The sequence below is a fragment of the Diadema antillarum genome, unplaced genomic scaffold, assembly GCF_040938485.1.
Source record: "Diadema antillarum isolate AM-2024a unplaced genomic scaffold, OU_Dant_1.0 seq00000871_RagTag, whole genome shotgun sequence".
NCBI lineage: Eukaryota > Metazoa > Echinodermata > Echinoidea > Diadematoida > Diadematidae > Diadema > Diadema antillarum.
In genome coordinates, this window is record NW_027271737.1 from 459,571 (window position 1) to 480,887 (window position 21,317).

General features: G+C 40.8%; 1 protein-coding gene across 1 annotated transcript; it reads right to left on the reverse strand.

The window, feature by feature from the left end:
- Nucleotides 1–9,856: 9,856 nt before the first annotated feature.
- Nucleotides 9,857–20,455, reverse strand: LOC139740670 (uncharacterized). Its single transcript, XM_071651242.1, has 10 exons — nt 20,003–20,455; nt 19,490–19,637; nt 18,083–18,337; nt 16,394–17,917; nt 15,378–15,459; nt 13,522–13,661; nt 12,527–12,788; nt 11,967–12,080; nt 11,247–11,347; nt 9,857–10,144 (listed from the first exon to the last, which is right to left on the reverse strand). Exons 1-10 carry the CDS (start codon nt 20,317–20,319, stop codon nt 9,953–9,955), a joined length of 3,135 nt encoding a protein of 1,044 aa, XP_071507343.1. The 5' UTR covers nt 20,320–20,455; the 3' UTR covers nt 9,857–9,952.
- Between the last annotated feature and the right edge of the window lie 862 nt (nt 20,456–21,317).

The window sequence follows — 21,317 nt, forward strand, 5'->3', positions numbered from 1 at the left end:
CGAACCATTTCCCGTTACCAACCGCACCCCCCCCCTTTTGAAAAATTCCTCAACCGAGTTAGAGAGGGTCATATGGCAAGGTCATCTCCATGGTGACTGGTGGTCAAGTCGGACCGAGCGCAATGTTGTTCTCCAGTGGGTGTGTCGAATATTGCACTCGTCCCGGCCTGCTCATCAACACCAGTGTCATCGGAAGTTCTTCAAGGTCATTGCCGCATGGGCTTTCACGACATAACTAGTGTTGTCGCTGCAGCACAGTATAAGGGAAGGGCAATGTTAGGATATTTGCATTTTCTCTGTTTTATTTGTATGCCTCCGCCAACGAAGTGGCCGGAGGCATTATTTTCCTGATGAAGTCGGTTAAGAGATGGCTCGAAATGATCCTTTGATAGGGTGCGCTTCAGGGCGTCAAAACCAGTAGAGGAAATTATTGCCGGAAATAAATGGTAGCCGCTATGTACTAGCTTTTTTAGTAGCATCTTGGACAATATTTTAGGGTTTTGAAATACAATGTACATGTGTCCTCTTTTGACGGAGGTCTTGGGAGTTTTGCGGTCCATGTATCTGGTAAAATACTTTTAACATACTGGAAATAAATGATCGAATGTCATTCAGAGCATTTAGAATTATCATTGAGCGGATGTTGGTGTAATTAAGCCACATTTTCTCAAGAAAATGACAAGCGTCGGGCGGACGGAATTCCTTACCGTGAGTCACTCGCCCTTCAGCCGATAGTAGTCGTGGGCGACATTCTTGTGTGGCTTCCGAGTAACCGACATTCCCCATGGTTCTCTCTGTTTGCTCATCGCCATATCTTATCTACCAGCTAGCTGCTTGCAATCTTTGACAAACGCATGCCTGTATAACCGCGTGTCAACACAACCACTGTTTATAGTCGTTTGTTCCCCTTAAACAATATGTGGGGATAGGATTCAAGGTACACGCTTGTTCTCGTTTGGACTGGTCATTGGACCCGAGCCATAAGAATAGTATCTATAAAAGTTAACACCCCCTCCCCCCATCCTTCGCTGTAGAGGTATGAGATATACCTCACTTACCGGAAGCTACACTGTCGCCAAATTTAGTTTGACGCTTTTGAATTTTGTTTCAAATGCGTATTGGTATGACACATTTAGCTGCGTTAGTTATTTCTTGCATGAAATTCGTTTTGATTGTCGCGAAGAGAATACAAACGTTTTATGGAGCAGGGATAGGATGTACCGTACTTCAATGTCAGTCAAAAAAGCTCGACATGTTTTCAAATTGCTTATTATAAATGGCCCTTAACTTAACGCCTGGTACGTGGAATTTCATTGACGTTTGTGGTAGTTGGTACCTGTTTAAGCTACTTGCCAGATCCTTTAAAAAGGCAAACACATTATACACATGTACGTTGTATATTTATGTTAGGGCAAGAAATATTGTAGCAACTTGTGGAGGTGTTGGCATTCTGTCAGGATGTCCATAAACAAAGTGACCACATGTCGTTCGTTACCGAGCTTTCCTTTGCCAACGTGTTTAAGCTTGGAGTGATCGGAACAAAAGCGATTCTTCCCAGAGACGCTACGACCACTCATGAAGTCTTTTGTATTGCGGTTTTAAGTGAGGAAGCACTCGGTTCCTTTGTTCTGGCTTTATCAGGGGGAGCTATTCAGTGCAGTTTACTTAGCCGTAACAAAGAGCGGAGTGAAGAGGGACTATCGTTGACATGCATGAAGTGGTACGCGTATCGACGTCTGTCGGTCACGACAAAAGAGTATGTTCATGAGTTGGAGCTTATTATTAAATGGGATGATAGGAGCTTGGGAACACAAAAAATTACTACAAATGTCATTAGCCCTCTATAATCTTTCCCGTGTAGAGTGAGTAAAATTCATCGCTATTCGTATAATCTGAAACAATTCTTGCTTGACGCAGGGGAATACTTTATTATAAAGTTATTGTTATTATTATTTTGTTGGGGGGGGGGGGGGTAGGGGGTGATGTTTGGATGAATGGCTTCATCTAGTCCGCATTATTACCTTCAACCCTCCACTCCATTTCTTCCCGAGGACGATACGGTACGTCAGTCATGGTCAAAGAGGGCAGCAAACCGGTCGTGAGGAGTGGCAATTTGTGCATAAAACTTGCTAGTCATATTGCACTCGTCCCGGCCTGCTTGCAACCCACCTACACACTGTATTGATCAGCTACGAGAGATTTATACAGCTTAGGCGATTCACCCCCTCTAAAGCTGGGCAACAGAACCAGCCATGTCTTCCCCCGAAGGCTTTTCTTTTTAGTCAGTTCCCAACTACTGAACTCTTTAACCCTAAATTGTGAAAAGACCAAGTCGCGTTACTTCTCACCCACTTTAGATCAAAAAGATTTTTTTTTAAAGTTCTCGCAGGAATTCGTGGTAGTGGATTAGAACAGGCATAGAAGTTTTTCGACTGCATTCATATTTGTGGAGATATGTATCTTCTAATGCCGTCTTTGTTATATCTGAAACACGCATTCACAAAAGGAAAAAAGTGGTGAACTCAAATGTAAAAAAGACGCGCGTAATGACGCGTGTATCGAGTAGGCATGACGAATCTAAATCATGCCTGTGTGTGTTTTGAAGGCAGTTCTTAATATATCAGCGTGCGTCCCTGCATGTTCGCACGATTATTTGTTTGTATCGATACCGCACATTGAAGGTAATGAGCTGAGTAATGTCGATGTTAGGTTACCTGTTGTCTATTAAAAACAAACTATTGGTTTTAGAATATATATATATATATATATATATATATAATATCTATCTATCTTTTAATGTGGTGAAGTCAAGTGGTGTAACGAAACCTAATAATGTATTACAGCATTCGCTGTCTCTCTATTTCCTCTGTAGGGAGTATCCATGGAAACCATTATGATAGAGGTCGCCAAGGGATTCTTCGAGGTCGCCATCGTGTGAATGAGACCATCATCAATCACTGCCGAGCTTGGGGGCTGGTTGGAGATGGCCCGATAACCCAGCGCCGAGTTACCAGAGTTGTAGAGCGTGTCGCGAAGGTCGTGACGGGTGTCCAATATTTTTGTGATTTGACTCTCCTACCAATATTGCACTTGTCCCGGCCTTCGTGATACATTCATTCCGTCGGCTTGCAGAGGGAATGTGAAACAGCCACCTATCGAGAATGGACTATCAACCTGCCATGTATTACAGTCTACCTTGCGTCATCAGTGAACCCATTTTCTGAAAATAATTAAGATTCAGTAACCTACGATATGAAAACAAAAACAAAAACCTGAACCCTCACCTGCACCAGAACACAGTACCGGGTACTTCGGGTTTTAAAAGGGGTTTTGAGGGAAAAGAAGTATAGTAGGTATGTGTGATTTATAAGCACATCGTTATTGGCTCCAGATTTGTCAAATGTCAAGAGATTTTCCCCTCTCTTCATCACTCAAATCGTCTCCGTTTATATTATCATTATGTATGCGAGTTCGCTACTTGGCAGCTTTCGAGGCGGTTGCCGTCGTGTTCAAGCTTTCCCGGTAGTAGTTTGCTGGTATTGTCCGGAATGTTGTGAAGACCTTATCTTAATTAGTAGGAACGGATAGATTGTCAACGTTTTCAAACCGTCGGCCTGTCGCCGGTGGTGAATGACAGTAAATGAAACGCTTGAATAGGATAACTAAGCGACAAGTCAGCATTGTTTTAGCCCAGAGAAATTTATTTTCTGTCGGAAGACCAACGTTGTTTCTTTACTCTTAACTCCGTTTGAATGATTACAATAGTTGTGAATCGGTCCGTCTACAAAGAATCAACTATTCATAGATGGAGAATTATCACTGCACTGTATCAGAATGTCACCAACAAGTGAAATGATACAAGTTTTTCTTCTTCACTTTCGCAGTTTCGTTAGCTGTTTAATATTATTTCCAGTGTAACGTGCTCGTTGTAAATTTAATAAAGTTTTTTGTTTTCGTTCGTTTGTTTGTTTTTCTAAGTAGAAAAGCCCAGAATGTTTTTTTCTTAGCCAACTGATTACTTTGACAGAGAAGAGAAGAGAAGAGAAGGAAATCTTTACAGTGCAGTAGCCGCATTTATAGATTGTGGAATGAATTGTGTCCATTTTCTTGTAACTTTCCGTGATGCAGAACTTTATTGTATAAAATGACACAACGAGGAACACGAATTTTGTCGAAAGAATGTGGCAAGCTTCACCATGGCCCTTCGAATGCTACTCGACCGTCATGTTTTTAACGTCTATGAGCAGATTAATCGGAAATACCGCGACTGACCTGACGAATTCAATCATTTCAGCCCAACCGTGCCGGTCAGGTCGACTGCAGTGCTGTGGCTTGTCCGTCCTCTGGCGAGGCGGACAGCTGAATAGCTCTCCAGTATTGCACTCGTCCCGGCCAGTAGGGTAGTAGGGCTAATGACTTCCATTTCGTCGCGACACAAGAGATGAAAGAAAGGGAGGCAGACAACAACTTTGCGAAGAATCAACTGTTGTGAGTACCATTGTCTTATACTTACGTGAAGAGGAAAGCCACCCCAAGAAAAAATAAATTAACTTCAAAAGAAAGAGAAAAGTATTCCGTACAGAAACGATACAAAATGTCAAAAATTGGATGAGAAATTAGGAAGATATCACATTTTGAAATTTCATTTTTTTTTTTTTTTTTTTTTTTTTTTTTTTTTTTTTTTTTTTTTTTTTTTTTTTTTTAAGTCGGGGCGTCTCAGAGGGCAAGAGCTTGACACACTCTCGGGCGGGCAGAGCTCAGAAAGGTGTAGAGACTAGCGTTCTCGGAAATCAAAAATCAAAATTTATCGAAGTGGTATAAAGCAAAAAAAAAAAAAAATCTATGATCACCTTAAAGAGATGGTGTAGTATTGGTTGAGGTGAGAATTCGATGTTAACATTTTGCAATATACTTAGTAACCACTTTATGATATGAAATGCTAAAATAAAAAGAGGATACGATTCTAAGAGGAATTAAAGTGCATTAGGTGAAAATCGGTTTTGAAACGGCCGAGATATCCAAAAAACAATCACAATGAAGCTTGGGTCCCACCTTTTATTAGGATGGCTTTGTTTTGGATATCTCAGTCATATCAAAACCAATTTTCATCAAATAAACTTTGAATTCCTCTTAGAATTATTATGGTCTTTCATATTCCATAAGAAGTTTCTCGTTATCTAAAAAAAAATCATCATAAACAGAACAAAACAAATAAACCGCTGGAAACCTGTAGCCCCATCTCAACCGAAACTGTACCATCCCTTTACACACGGTGACAATGAAACTTAAGTGGCCAAAATTTGATTTTTTTTTTTTTAAAGTGTTGTATTTTTTTATTTAAGACACGCATACGCAATACACACACTGAGAACACACACACACAACAACATACAACAACACAGCGTTTCGAGAAGTGGGGAACCTCTAAACCCAACTCTTCGTATGTTTCTGTTGTAAAGAAGTGTGAAGGAGAGTTGGCTCACATCTACGTATTTCGTCCACCCGCAACACGCTTGGCGTGCGAATGAAGTTTCTCACCGTAGAGGGGGTAAATCCTAAAACAAGTGTCTTGCAGCAATCAAATGGCAGGCCTTTATCCTAACCGGAGGATATTGACCGAGTTAAGGTTTCGGTAGAATAAATCAAAAGCTTGAATGGATGCAGCATTTCAGACAAAGACTGGCTAATATTCGGCAGTAAATGCTTCATTGAATTGGCCATAGAAACTAGACAGGTTTGCAATGGGAAGTACAAATGTAATATAAGTGTGCTACCGGGTGTGAATATCGTCATGTTGCCTGTTTTGTCATGATGGGTATTCACACGTTTCGAATTTATTCCAGCAAACATAAAAAAACCAGACTTTTCCCTCATCCCTGCATTTGTCGCCAATTGTCTCAAATTATCAGGCCGTCAAACATTTAAATGTGCAATTTGACATCATATTCAAATAGGCTTCAATTAATGAAAAGAAGAATAAGACACAATGTTAAGAGGTTCCATTAAGACTGCACCTACGTACTGAAATGGAATACCGGTAATCAAGATTCTACCAAACAAGGGGCACATGTATCAGGAGCAACCACAAATTGAAGGCGATGCAATCAGCTCACAAAAGTTATACATGTGTATTTACATGTTCATAACTCTTTACCAAACTTGATTCCAGCTGTATACATCTCTTTCTTATTTTTTTTTAAAACACGAGTTCAATAAAAATTGTTTGAAATTATTGTAAAATTAAAATGGTTTAATTTTGCATAGTTATCCGCCTAAAACATGATCTTTTATTGTACAAATAGGAGAGTTGATAACCATGCTTCTTTAATTACTTGTCACTGTTGCTGCAACCTTTATCGCCATTCAGTATTCAGTTAAATGTTGGATGGTGTAACCATTTCGTGTGCCCACAAGGTTTTCAGCCAGTGCCAAGCCACTAATCCTCCAGCATCTGATTATTTTGAAGACATAACGAATACAGTACTAGGTGTAGTAGTAGATGACTCCCACGAGACGCAGTTTTGTTGTATTGGTTTTTTGCAGTACATGTATTTTGCATTGTTTGTGTTTTGAAGAAAAAAAATACTACAGGTTTCATGGAAAATACTGTTTTTCCCAAATTGTCTGACTACACATGTCTATTACTGGAAAGGTAAAAATACTGGTTTTTTTTTAAACCAAAATTACACCTTTTCAGCCCTCAGAATACTGCAATGCTATGTAAAAGGTTGGCATCCCTGAGTACAACACCAAGCGACAAGGTCAATAGGGGAAGGCAATGCATGAAAACATGACTGACACATACTCAAGTATTTATGTCACGTGATGAAAAGAGCCAAGGCACACAGAATAGGTTGCACATATCCTGACTTTGTCTTTTATTGTACATTTCCTTGACATTGTAGTTGCATAGTATGGTAAAGCAGTCATCAGTGTAGTAGCAGATAGGTAGTACGTGTACAGAAATATTACGGGTATAATGCATATAAGTTAAACTGAGGACTCTTTGTCATTAAGAATACTTGTACCAATGTAACAATTTCTTGGTTTAGCAAAATGTTTTTTTTTGCCCCAATCAGTCTGATTTTTTTTTCCCCTTTGTATCACAGCATCATAATTTTCAAAACCAGGAAAGAAAAATTTGTTTTGAAGTCATTTTGCTCATTAATTGATTAATAAATAAACAAGCAAATATGGCCAACATTATATTAACTTTCAAAATGATTCTTCAGATTGTTCAGCAAGACGGGCCATGGAACCTTGATCATCAAAGGCACAAATAAACCTGTGGAATTCTTTTGTACATCAATTAGAAAATTGACCGGAACTCCATCTCTTGAACCTCCTTGGTTACATGCCTGTTTTACAAATCTTCATGCCACCACAGTGCTATCCACTGGAGCAGAAGTGGCCAGACTTTATGTATAGATGGCACTAATTCGACCCCGTTTACAGTGCAGGGCTTGGCCAAGCCCAGGCCGAGTCCAGGCTGAGCACGGCCTCAATTGCGGTACTTGGCCCCGCAATTCTGTGCGTTTACAGTGGAGGGCTCGGCCCGGGCTTTAAATTCAAACCTTTCAATATTTTGTTGGAGTGGCGATTATTCGGGAGTACGCTAGGGTCACAGTGCAGAGGCGCTGGTGGGGGGCTATTTGCAATGAACAAAGGGCTACTGTTTTTTTATATACAGTGCGAACTTTCGAACATCATGCTCACAGCTCTGCTCTTTCCTTACTGGTTATCTGTTTTCTATGCACAAGAGCACAAGAATATGAACGAGGATGAACGAAACAATGTAGTGCAGTTATGATGATTCGATGATGATTCAAATTTAAACGCAAGTTTGGAAATACTACTTCTCCTCGTACCGAGTTGCTAATGATGATGATTCTGTAGCGTACACCAAAGAAATTTTGTTAAACGCAGGATTACGACGTCCTTTCCTATGATATCACGATCATTGCACTTCTGGGGTCGCAACTTGGTACCGCATTTGGTCCAGTTTGCATTTACAGTAAGAAAAGGCAAAGCTGAGCCCGGGCCAAGACTACCTTCAGAGTTTGGCCAAATGCGCGGCCGTTTTTGGCACCGCATTTGGTATTTTGAAAGGAAAGCCGGGCTGAGTCCAGCCTTTTCACTCACTGTAAACAGGGTCTAAGTACATGCCAGACAGATATCAAGTTACAAAGAGTGTTAAGTCTATTTTGGGATAATTCCTACGTGGTTACGGCCATTATGGGTACATTCAGAACCAACCAATGAATACATGTTTTGGGCATAACCCGATGCTTACAAAGGTACGTGTGTGCATACCTTGCAGGGTTCTTTACAATGGGGGGGGGGGGGGGGGGGGGGGGGGGGGGAGGGGGAGAGACAGCAGCGGTTTTGTAAGAGTACTCCCAAAGATGAAATTATTGCATGCGTCTTTGCACAACAATGACTTGTACACCATTCAGTCACAACATTCCATGTGCTCACAGAGTCATGAATGCTAATGGCTAAAATGCATAGTTAGGAGCTTTTTTGTCAGTATTCTCTTTAGAGATGTTCAGCATATATTGATCTATGGTGGAGCAAATTCAACACCCCCAAACAAATACAACAACAAACAAGCCCGCCCCAAAACGAATATCATCATATACGTTACAGTCTGGAGTAGCATGGGTTACTATTGCATAGAAAATTCATGTTCATTATTTTGTGGCGCATTATAAAAGTAGCATTTGACATGAATCCATCAAAACTTAGTACTGCAACAGAAACTGAAATGGTCTTAATGGCTGCTCTTAGTCTTATTGTATGTGGCAAACTGTTGTGAACATGTACATAACAAGAAAAAAATTCATTACAGCATATTATAATCTTTGTTTCAGAATCAAAAGAATGCTCCTTGAGCTCTCCAGGAAAAAGGAAAAAGTATAAATAAATCCAATGTTGTTCTCAGATTGTACTGTGCAAGCAACAACAGTCACATGATGAAAATAAGCCATTACAATGAACATGTATACTGTATTATATACCTCATTTGACGAATCCTCCATTCTGATTGGTCAAAGATGCAGTCACTAGTTTTTGATATTTGCATACCATTTCATGCGATCTACATTTCGGATATATTCCTCCGCATTGCTCGACCTGTTTTGTTCGTTCAAACCTCCAATATGCTGCCATTGCTTGTATATAATTTTCAATTGAGAATACACTGTAGCTTCTTCTGAGTGGACCACTATGAAGATACTGTTTCATGAATGCCTTTAGGCAGTAAGACACCTTGAACTGACATCATGGAAAAATTTGATGGACATAGAGGAAAGCTCAGGTTATATCAGTGATGTACAGTACTGTAAATATGTCCCACTGGACAAGATGTAAGCTGTACATTTTGCAAAATTGTATTTGAAGATTTATTGGGGGAGGAGTTTATCCCTTGCAGAGAGAGAGAGAACTCAGAGAGTGCCGACCTCCGCTACGACAGCAACTCATTTCCACCCATACACGCATGCAATTTCCCAATATAAAAGTCTTGTTCCAGCTGCACAGCGCCTTGCCCAAGCAAAGCATGTGCTTTAGTGCGTGTATGCAAACCTCCAGTGTGCACAGCTTCAACTCCAAAGTTCATTTACCTTATATGTATGCCAAAACACCAAAAAAAAAAAAAAAAATCCTTCAAAAATCTATAAAAGTTCCTGGATCTTTACCAAAATTTAATCATCTGTTCCTTGTGTCTTTATTGACTTTTGGCTGAAAGTTTCATTCAAATCCGTTCACAACTTTTCGAGTTATTTTGCAAACAGACAAACCAGATGATCACTTAACCTCCTTCCTTGGCGGAGGTAATAAGTGTGTATCTCCCAATTGTAACCATCCTGCTGAAAAATGTATCTTATCAAATGACTGTGATGCGTAGACACAGCTGATACAATAGAATGTCTGGTTCTGATGCTTTCTGTGATCACGATGAGTGCAGGAGCTTGGGGACAATGTCCTCCCCGTAGTAATCTGTTATGGAAAGGGTCCCCCGGCACACTGCCACTATCTCCTGTAGCCGATTGTCATTCACATGGTCACAGAAGCTGAGGTTGATGTGTCCAAGAGACGGGGCATAGCTGGTGGAGCGAAGGGGCACATACAGGTCCTCAAATTCCTGTTGTTGTGGAGGGGATGTTGGAAAGAGCAGAACAGAAATATTTAATTTACACCGCACACTTTGCTTTCTGCAAAACTCCTAGTTTACCCTACTGGTACCCTATTTATACAGGGCATTTAGAGCGCTCTAGAAGCCCTCTACACAGAGTATGAACAGACAATTGGGCCCTGGAGTGCTCTAAAGTTATACCCCTCTCTTGGCTAGGTTCAGGAGCACTCTGCAAGTGTAAGTGATGCATGCTAAGTGTACAGTTTACATGTAAGAAGTTCCTGTGCACCCATAGGTCATCATGACATTCGTGTCCCTCTCAGCTACTTTACATGTGGTCTCGGAGAGCGGTGATTCTCTGTATGAACAAACTCAGAGGGGCATTGTCAGTCAAAGTGCTTCAGGAGTGCTCCTGGGAACGACTTTTGTGTATAAATGGGGTTTCAGAGATCCTAAGCAGTTATGATTAGGGGTGGTAAGGGTAAAGGAGGTTGCTGAATGTTGGTTTTGTTTTATATCTGTAACCTCATCCCTTTTCTGACAGAAAATAAAAGTGCTACATTATTATCACTCTCATATAGTGGGCCCACAGAGGGTCTAGACTATTACACAGCTTTCAAGTTTGATTGACTAATCAACAAAGATTTCCTAATATTGTCTGGGCAAGGGTAGAGGTGACCGTAAAACACACAAGTATTACTAACCCTTGTTTCAAATACTACAGGAAGTTCATAGTGATGGGTGTGATCCCTTTCCTGTGTGCTACATTATTCTGAGACCGCAACACATGGACGTTTTTTCAAAGCCATGTAACTCTTTATAGAAGTGTTTATGCTGAGCAAAATATGCGATGTTGGTGAGCCAGCGAGTCGGGTGTGCGATTGTGGCACACACAGATTGAAGTGCTTACTTGCACCACTGTAAGGGCAGCAAAATTACGTCAATAGGTAAGCACTGCAGAGAAAAAGATTTCATTCCTTCGTCAGACTTGATTGAATTCAGAGCATGGGAACCACAACGTTTAGCTTCACAAATTTTTTCAAGAAATAAAAGGGGGGGGGGGGAGATGGAGAGGGAGAGAGAGGGGGAGATTTTAAAGCAGACCAGTCACCTCATCACTGGAGAGCTGTGGCATCCCAGTCTCTCTCCTCAGCTTTTGTTCCCTCAGTTTCAGCTTGATCAACACCTGGCAGCGTCGCCACTTGGAGTAGTCTTAAAGAACAGCAGCATTGAAAAATTACATTGGAAATTACAGATCTATGTTTCTTGTGCATATTGATATGTTCATTAAATTTTTGAAACATGATGTTTTGTATGTGACATGTGGGATACTATTCACAGAGACAAACCGCTGCCAGCCACAGCTTGTTGTTACTGCAAAAGCTGTATCAGCATCTGCCTATGCAATCTAATGTCGCAGATTATCACAGACAGTCATAGGTAGAAACCATGACAGAAATCAGTCTTCAATAAATAATTCAATCATTTTCAGATTTCCTCTCTGTCACCAAAATAGGAGACATATTGATCAAAATCAAGTGGACTAGGTGAAGTCCAACACAAACTTTTCAAAAACCCCAACTCTAAAATAGGATACATTGGACATTTATTGTAATGTTTTCAAAGCTCTTGCGTACCAGATGAAATTAAAGATTACGCACGTATCTTGAAATGATGTCGTAATGTTTGGGCCAAGGCACTTTATGACTGTAGATTTGAGATGGAATTCTACACAAACATAATTGTTCAAGAAAGCTCATAACATGAAGGTAATGGAAGAAATTCTTGGACAGGTCACTGAAAGGTCAAATGACCCCAAGGTAACACTCACTGGCAATGATAGGCAGGAAGGGTTTCTCTGTGATCTGCTTCAGCCCCATCAAAAGGAGTTGGGTCAGCAGGGGGCAAGTGGACAAGATGACCGACACAGCATGGTTGGTCAAGCCTGAAATGACACGTCAACACATCTTAGCTGAAAAACATCAAAGTTTAAAGTCATTGAGAAAGTGAAAAACATCACTTTTTTTATTTTATTATTTCATAGGGGAGATCATGGGGGGGGGGATGTTGACACCAAGGTTACACTGCAGAAATTTAGCAGTACATTACTAGGGTTTTGTGCAAAGAAAATCATGAAATGAAGATTGTCATAGCCATGGATATATATTCAGAGAATGTATCTGGGCACATTCAGAGATACAATAAAAAGTATAAGTCTCGTCAAATTACTCTACTAGGCTGTTAAACCTGTGAAATTCATATGCAAATATTTATACTGTCGAGTTAATGAATGCATTTAGTCTCTAACAGCAAAAGGACCTAATGTGAGCTATGCTCATTTTCAATTACTTTGACTGTATGCTGTTCAATTCAGGATTCTGCTAGTTTTACCTGAATTCCAGCTGATATCCAGAGTCTGCAGCTTTCTGAGTCTACAGCCGAGTGTCTCCATCACCTCATCACACACGCAGCTGATCCCGGACAGACCCAGGTGCTGCAGGTCTGGGCAATTCTGGGCGAAGGCAAGCAGGGTGTCCAGACACATGGCACGTTGCCTGAGCTGCAGGGTCCATAGGAAAGGGCACCGCTGGGCCACAAGGTGCAGTCCCCTGTCTGTGATGTCGTCACACCACAGCAGTTCCAGCTCCTGAAGCTGAGAGCAGCACACACATCAAAATAATATACCATCAAAACATTTTCCACTGAAATCATGAAGAGATGGTGAAAGTGATTCGTAAAGAGCATATGTACCTCTGATAACACAGCAAGAAGGGCCAATAGTTTCACACCACAGCACGACTGTTTACCATGGGCACTGGCACCGTAAGCTGCACATCTATAACTTTTGTCATATTAGAGGCACACACTGTCCTAGCTACCACAATATTCTGCCAAACATATGCCACGTCTAATTAAATCAAGCAGATTTATCAAGTTAGCACATAAAGAGTGACAATACTGCAGGTCTTTTAATTGATTTTAAACCACTAATATCTATCAGATCCACAAACAATACCAGTGATTTACCACTTCATTTTTTTTAATTTTTTTTTGTGTGTGCACAAGTTTCAATGAATTCCATCAAAATATCAGTGGAGTTACCGCAAAAAGTGTTGAAATAAAGAGAGCATTTTGCAGCACCCAGCCCTGTTGCATGAAATTTGAACACATATGTACAACATAAACTAAAAAAAAACTTTGACCAAACAAAGGGAACAACCATCAAATTTTGGGTACATTTCAACCTTTTGCCACAGTAATTGCTATGACTGGCAGCTCCTGTCATCACTCAGTCACACACAGTTAATTGACGTAGGATAAGACACATTTCAAACACATTTAGCTCTTAAACAAAGCAATCCATCTCTCAATATCTATCCATTTACCTTTGGTCCGAGGATCCGTGCAATTTGCATCAAAGTTACGTCAGTGATGCAAGTTTCTGTGAGTTTGATGACACTTATCTGGCACTTGTTGCCAAGTTCGAAGATCGGGTGCAATCCTCTGTCTCCCACGTGACTCAGCCCTGAAAAAGGAATGGAATGAAAACCTCTGAGTAAACTGTACAACTCACTTTCAAAGACATGACTGGTACTCCTGTGGCATCATATCTTCACTACATCTTACCAGAAGCACTACAGTTGTATCAATAATTTGCTGCAAAATGAAGTACTACTTCACAAATTAATAATAAAATGTGCTGAGGATATATACTTTAATTTATGACATCTGAAGAGAAATCATTCAATCAGATTTAGATTCAAATATTCCGGCCCTTGGGGGCCCCAATCCTGGGCCCTCATGGGGACACCTGTTTCGTTCAGACAACTTTGCACCTTCTGCCCCGAAGAAGGATTCCTACTGGGTTTGGTGGAATTCTGGGAATTCATTTAAAGCATCACAAACATATTAATTCTAGCCACTGGCTGCCCCTTAGTTTGTTACCCCCATCAGGTCATGACAGCTACTATCGTGAACAAATTATGTTCCTTACTTTTAGATGTAATCACATACCAGCACCTCACAAAGTCTTCACATTTAATATGCCATTTAAAGTCAGCAGCACCTGCCTTGTGGAACATTCTGCCTTAGAGAAACCAGTATGTCAATACAATTGTACCCTTTGAATGCATACTTTAATCCCTCAGTTTACTCTTGAGAATCTAGGGGTGCATTTATCAACTCCTTTTTTCGGCAGAAACAGGTTATCCAAACAGCTTTCAAGGAATTTTTACGAGTTGATAAACGCCAAGCTGTTTTGAAAGCCCTTTAGGAAAGCCTTTACGAAAGGGTGCGTTTATCAACTCTCCTTTCTCGGCAGAAACAGGTTATCCAAACAGCTTTCAAGGAATTTTTACAAGTTGATAAACGCAAAGCTGTTTTGAAAGCCCTTCAGGAAAGCCTTTTCGAAAGCCCCAAATTTGTGGCTGTCCAAACAGGTTTCCTAAACAGGTTTTTCAGAAACCTGTTTGTAAAAGCCTTTTGGAAGTTGATCAACGCAAAGCTGTTTTGAAACGGCTTTGTAGTCTTGTACTTCAGTACTTGTATTTCTCCTCGGGTCGAATAGCGCAATGCAGCTGTGCAGTGACAGGCCAGTTAAAAAATCGTGTTCGCGAAGAGAGTCGATAAACGCAACTATTTTGAAACCCGTTTCTAAAGGGCTTTGGAAAGGGCTATCGAAAGCCGTTTAAACAGGGGAAAGTTGATAAACGCAGCCAAAGTCTCATGCTGCCACTCAGAAATATTTGAAGTATGTGCTAAACTGGAGCTGCCTCACAGATAGGAAGACAATTGATTCATGTGGCATTGCATCATGACTCGTCACTCTCAAAGGAAGATAGGTCTTTAAGATGGTAATTGCTTTTCGCTGTCCCTTCTTAGAAAACAAGCGGCACATTAATAGTACAGGCAGTCAGGGCTTTGGAAAGGGCTTTGGAAAGGGCTATGGAAAGGGCCTTCGAAAGGGCTATCGAAAGCCGTTTAAACAGGGGAACGTTGATAAACGCAGCCTATGATCATGTGTTGAATTGCACTTACAAAGCAGCTCAAAATCCTAAACAACAGACATTCATACAGACCAACAAATGGACAGTGTGCTAACACTAGGCCTTAGTATGAAGACATTCAAGCAAATACAAATGACAATAAAGAACAACAAAAGTAATGCCCTTATCACTGCTGTATGGAAACTAAAAAACAAACAAACAAACGAACAAACAACAAAAACAACAGATCTCAATACCTTGGATATCCAGATGCTGGAGCTTAGGGCATCTCCGGAGAAAAGTGGCCAGGCCTTCATTGGTGATCTCATGACAATCAAACTATACACATGCACAGAGAAAATTGGAAAATATCAAAAGCATGTTGTATCAAAAGAGGAATTCATAATCTGAGTAGAGAGTGATGGGGGGGGGGGGGCATTTCAAAATTCATGAAGCGTTTTGTCAGATATGCTATTTTTTCTGACAAACTGTTATAAGCTACTGAACTCCTAGCATTTAATTGGCTGAGAGCAAATTCATCTGATAAATTTGTTTAACACATCACTTCATGAAATGCCCCCTGGTCACTGCATTATATTATCTTGTTGCACCTTGTCATGATTATCAATGTATACTGCCCTCTATAAATACTTTCTAGGTCCCTAATCATGACAAATACCTATGCGGTACAATCTTTCAACTGAAACAAATTATAACAAGCTTGTGGTTAAATAAAGTTGAAAATTTTCTCCATGGTGTTGCAATCGATTAATATACTTCATAAGTATGGGCATTCAAAATCTGTAATGAACAATACACCTACAAGATGCCTGAAAGTGTACATGGTTTTAAATATATGCAAACATCACTCTGAATCCTTCATTACCATCATGTGTTCCATAATGGTGAAAGCAGACTGATTCATGATCTATTACTCAACAAGCAAATATATTACCAATGACTAAGGAACATCTGTTGCTAAAACCAATCAGGAAAGAGGATCACACATGAGCCATATATCTATTTTTTTTTTTTTTTTTTGGGGGGGGGGGGGGGGAACCCCATGGAAACAAGGTTGAAGAAAAGACATCACATGTTACATCCAATTTCATACCCCTTCAAAAATTGCAAGGGTGTATATCTTAATTTAACGAGAATATTTCCTTCACAGAAGTTATCCCATTTCTTCAGCTCCCATCTTAAATGTTCTCATATTTACATTATGGGATACAATCAATCGTCTGCAAATGACAATATATCAAACTGCACTCACCAAACTGACAAATTTGAGCTCTGCGCTGTGCCTTGAAATTATCTCTAGGAGAGAATCAGTGAGGCCTCCGTGAGACAAGACTAACTTCTGAAGATGTCGATTGACGGAAAAGCATTCCTCCAAACACATCTCAACCAGGTAGTTGTTGAAGTCAATGCCAGTGATGTCTAAGGAAGCTAGGTTGGGTTCATATAGGCGAGCGAGGACGGGAGAGGCGACGCTTGGCAGGGTAGCACCAGATAAGGCTTCATGGTCTCCAGGAGGTGGTGGGATGTTCCCAGCCGAAGAAGCATCAGCATCTTCCAAAGTGGAAGCGGGTGGCTGCTGAGAAGCTGTGCCTTCATCGCTGCGTCCCGGAGATGCACTAAAGGCTCCTAGCTTGGGCACAACAGCATCATCCATAGGCAAGCTGCCATCGGTGAGATGCAAGGAGCTAGTAGCAACTGCTGGTTGCACATTGTGCAGTGGATTACAGGTGCTTTCTATTGCTGAGGCTATGTTGCTGCTCGATTCCTGATTTGGAAATGACTTCATGGTCTCAGATCCAAAGTTCTGGTATGTACCGTTTGTGGCCAGACTGCATGTGAGACATTTCACATCACTCCCTTCGCTCAGTGCTCCTTCCAAAGACTCGAAACTTGCAGATTTTCTATCCCCATTGCAGCTGGGGCTTGGCACAGCCACATGACTTATGCTATCCCCTGCTTCTGCTTCAGCTTCAGCACCCTGATATAGGCTGACCTGAATCTCATCAAAACTCAAGGCATCATTTGTGATGGGAGATGTGACTTCCTGCTCCTTTAATGCATCATGGGATATCTTCATACTTTCACTTGCTGAGCTTTCCTCCAAACAATCTTTTATACCCATGAAAGAATGTGCAGAATCTGGTTTTTCCTCCAGTCCACATCCATACAAAAGCATATTAGCTGAAGGCTTATTGCACTTATCACAATCAAAACACTCTCTGACTGCAGAGATTGCACTGGTATTTGTCACACACATACAAGAACAACCTGATGAAGTTGCTTCATTTTCAGAGGCATCACATTTGCCTACTTTATGAATACACCCACTGTCAGAGAAGGTACGTCTGTGTCTGATTCTGACTGCAATGTCCTCCGCACCCTCTGCCTTCAGATCCGGCAAGGAACTATGGCGTCCCTTGGAGGCCCTGGAAACAATTTTAGTGGCTGGTTCCATCGGGACTCCTTTGTCACACAAAGCTTTGTTGCTGGCGGGAGCTTCATCAGCATCAACTCTGCCCTCCCAAGATGGGGAATTCTCTACGCTGGCAGCCCCACCAGCATGCTGTCTGGCCACCTCCTGACTCTGCCGGATGTTTTCCTCCTTCTGCTCAATCTCATCCAGTCTGCTCCTTAGCATCTTGAAGTCCCTTAGCAGTTGGTCCAAGGCATTTCCTGTGTCTGTCTCAACGTCCAGCCTCCTACTGGACTGGATGGCCAGCTGGACGGCTGTGGACAGGCTGTATCCAGACAGGTACCACAGGAGAGTGCAGTCCATCTGTATAATGATGATACAAAGAATAGAACAAGAAAACCAAAGTATACAAAAGTGAAGCAGATCCAAAATACAATTTGTCTTTTAAGTTGTCTGTTGCAAATCCTGTCACATGCTATTCAGATGTTGTTTATCTGTTTGAGCAGCGCATGGTAAAAGTCAACTTACGCTGGTGCATGATGCATTCAGGCTTCTCAGCTTGGGTCCACAGAGTTCCAAGAGATGTCTGATGCAGGTATTGGTCAACCGCTGACAACCAGAAAGGTCAACACTGACCAGATTACTTCCTGGTTCATGCTTGGAGCTCGGAATGTCTCCACCTGGCTTCAGTTGAGACTCATCCAGGTAAAATACATTGTCCGTAATATTGCCACACATGGACAAGTTGAGAGAACTTAGCTTTGGTAAGCCCATCAGTAAGATCTATATTTAAAAGATAAAGTAAGGAAAAATTAGAGGTCGGACTCAAAGACATACACAGGTCCTGTGTCTAAATGGAATGGAATTCTCTTCCTTCCTCCCTTTCTTTTGCAAAATATGACCATTCAAAAGACTTTTTGAATTCATTACTAGTCCATTACAGCAATCCAAAAGGTTCAGTAGTGGGCATCACTACCTTTGTGCATGCTGAATCTTATACAAATGTATTTCAAACTTCATATTTTAAATTCTGAGAGTTGAACCTAAGCAAAAACAATCTATGGAAGAATCAAAATACTCTGAACTTAATTCTAAAACAAACTTTTTGCTTTCCTTTTCAAGGGCAAAGGCTAAATCATTTAATTAATTCTTGCAATGACATTTAATTCTTTCAGAAGTTTATCTAAGGCAGTGACTTCAGAAAAACACAACAAATAAGGAGCATATTTCCTCAGCACTTTTAAAGGGGAATTCGAGATCAGTTAAATACTCAAAAAAGAACTGTGTAAAATATGACAAGCACAAGAGTGAAAGTTTGATAAAGTCAGGATCAAAAGGAAGCTATGAAATTTTACAGATTTGTTATGTTTTGTACAACAGTAGATGTTAATGAGTTAGCTGATGATATCATCTCCTCACAATTTTCCATTGTACTTCCAAAAATGCTGAAAATTCAATTTTTCTGGTACATGAGTATACATAAAACACAACTTTATTCCAGAATGAATAACTTAAAAATAATGATCAGTCAGTCATATCAGAATTTCAGATTGGGGCATAATTGTTTTTGATACAAAAAATTTGAGATTTCATGATTTTATGTATATACTGTAAGGTACATTGTGAGGAGATGGCATCATCAATTCACTATTTGCATATTCATATTGACTGTTCAAGAACTGTTTCATGAAAATTAGCAAAAATTGGCAATTTCATAACTTCCTTAATTTTCATCTGATTCTGATAAAACTTTCACTGTTGTGCTTGTAAGATTTTACTCTTTCTTTTTACACTAATTTTTATTTTCCCGATTTCCCCTATAATTGTCTTAGGATTGCTAACCTCTGCAGACCCCTAAAATGCATTGATGCTAACTAACAAAATAAAACAAAACAGAAGAGCATACATTGTACTCTGAAATACTGGCAGCAGTACCTGAATGTCACAGTCAGTAACATGTTTGGTTCCTTCCAAGGAGATAGAAGATAGCTGGGGAGCACTGACAACAATGCAATCAGCAATCTCTTTGAAGCCATTTTCCAGCACCATCTCATCTAGCACAAGGCTGTGAAGAAAGGAACACCTGCAAAGGAGAAAAATGTCCTTAATCACTGACAAACAGTAACGGTATCATTTAACTTCAGTGAATGATACTTAAACTTCTAAAGTCAGTAACCATGGGAACATCAAAATAAATACTGGAATCACGGTGACTGGAATATTACCTTACTAAACTGCAAGTAATTCTGACAGATATCCTGCCAACCAGACTCTCATAACTACGGCATTGCTATATTGTAAACTGTTACTCTAAAATTTGATTGTGATATGCAATTTTGTATTTAACAATAATAGGACTATTAGGAGACACTACATTTTGTAAGTGCATTTGGGGGATTCTTGACATATCAACAGCTTATTAAAAAAAAAAAAAAAAGTATTTCTTACTTTGAAAGGGCTTCGCTGAATGTTGCCAGAGCAGTCTCGTGGGCGGCTACATTGTGGCATCTGCTGAGATTCAATGTCCTCAGATGCCGTGGGGCCAAGAGGATCAGGAGTTCAGCGGTTAGACCCAACGGGAAGGCCCTGACAAACTCCTCCAGCAGGTCTGCACTCACAGCAGCAAACTGACCACTCCGGAGCTGCCTCACAAGCTTGCATCCCCACCGCCGATTTTCATCAGAGTGGGCATCCGTATGATCTAGAAGTGTCCTCACAACAACCTTGCATGCCGTAGCTTGGAGGGGAAGAATGCTGCTAGCCATTTCTGGTGACCTTTGGTTACCTTGCCATTGGCAAATGGCAGCCTGCTGAAGGCAGGGGCTATCTTTTTATTGCCAAGGATTTGAGTGGATCGGCGGTACCTTTGCTTTGGGCCATCTTTTGAAACTGCCGGTGTCTGGAAAATTCAGCTCAAGTCTGTCCACAGAGCTTAATCTACAACATGAAATCAATTTAGCGATAGGACCAACAGTGAATTTGTCTAGGGTTAGAGGTTCAGGTCTTTTCCATCATTGTTATTTTTACGTTATTAATACTATCATCTCTTGCAACAGTGACAGTCTACGTGGACAAAACAAGGTGTTCTCAGATTCCAAAGGATTGGCACATTAATAATGAAAGTGACGATATCATCCACTCACAGTCACACACAGGTCTCTCGGCAGTCTCATTCTTGTCATTGGCATTAATTGCCCTGCACACAAATCATCACAGAATTTTCCTCTGAAATGAAAAGAAAGAGAGCAGATTTAACAGTTTGCATTAACTGGGCTCACTGGCCGTAGGCTCATTAGACCTCTAACTGTAGTGTTACTGTTAGTGCTAGATAGAGCTCTAACAGTTAGGAAAGAGTTCCTTGCATGTCCCCCCCCCCCCCCCCCTACTAAATTACATTTTTTTTTTTACTAAAGACGCTTTCTACATGAATTTAGTAGAAAGTGCAGTGTTGCGGCATTTTTAGCTTAATTTTATAAGTTAAAGCTTCTCGTATGACCTCGAGATACATACCTAATCAGACGGAAACGCATAAGCACAAAGCAGTATTTAATGGGCCACCAAACGTTAGAAGATAGCCCCAGTGTTACAGACAGTTCCTGTAGACGGGTACTGCATCGACTTTTATAATACCACCTACACAGTTTCCCGTATTAGGGTGGGTACCGGGTCCGCCCGACACTACCATACCCACTCGCTTCAGCACCCGGCCTCCTCCTCGCTCGCGACCCCATTATGATACAGCGGATTCGTGCGCGTTCATAGA

Excerpts from the sequence above, each read along its gene's own strand:
- LOC139740670 (XM_071651242.1), bottom strand. The coding sequence starts at position 20,319 with ATGGCTAGCAGCATTCTTCCCCTCCAAGCTACGGCATGCAAGGTTGTT. Across the intron at positions 13,662-15,377 it reads CCAGCATCTGGATATCCAAG|GGCTGAGTCACGTGGGAGAC; the intron begins GTATTGAGATCT and ends TTCCTTTTTCAG. Across the intron at positions 11,348-11,966 it reads CTTCCTGCCTATCATTGCCA|ACTACTCCAAGTGGCGACGC; the intron begins GTGAGTGTTACC and ends CTGTTCTTTAAG.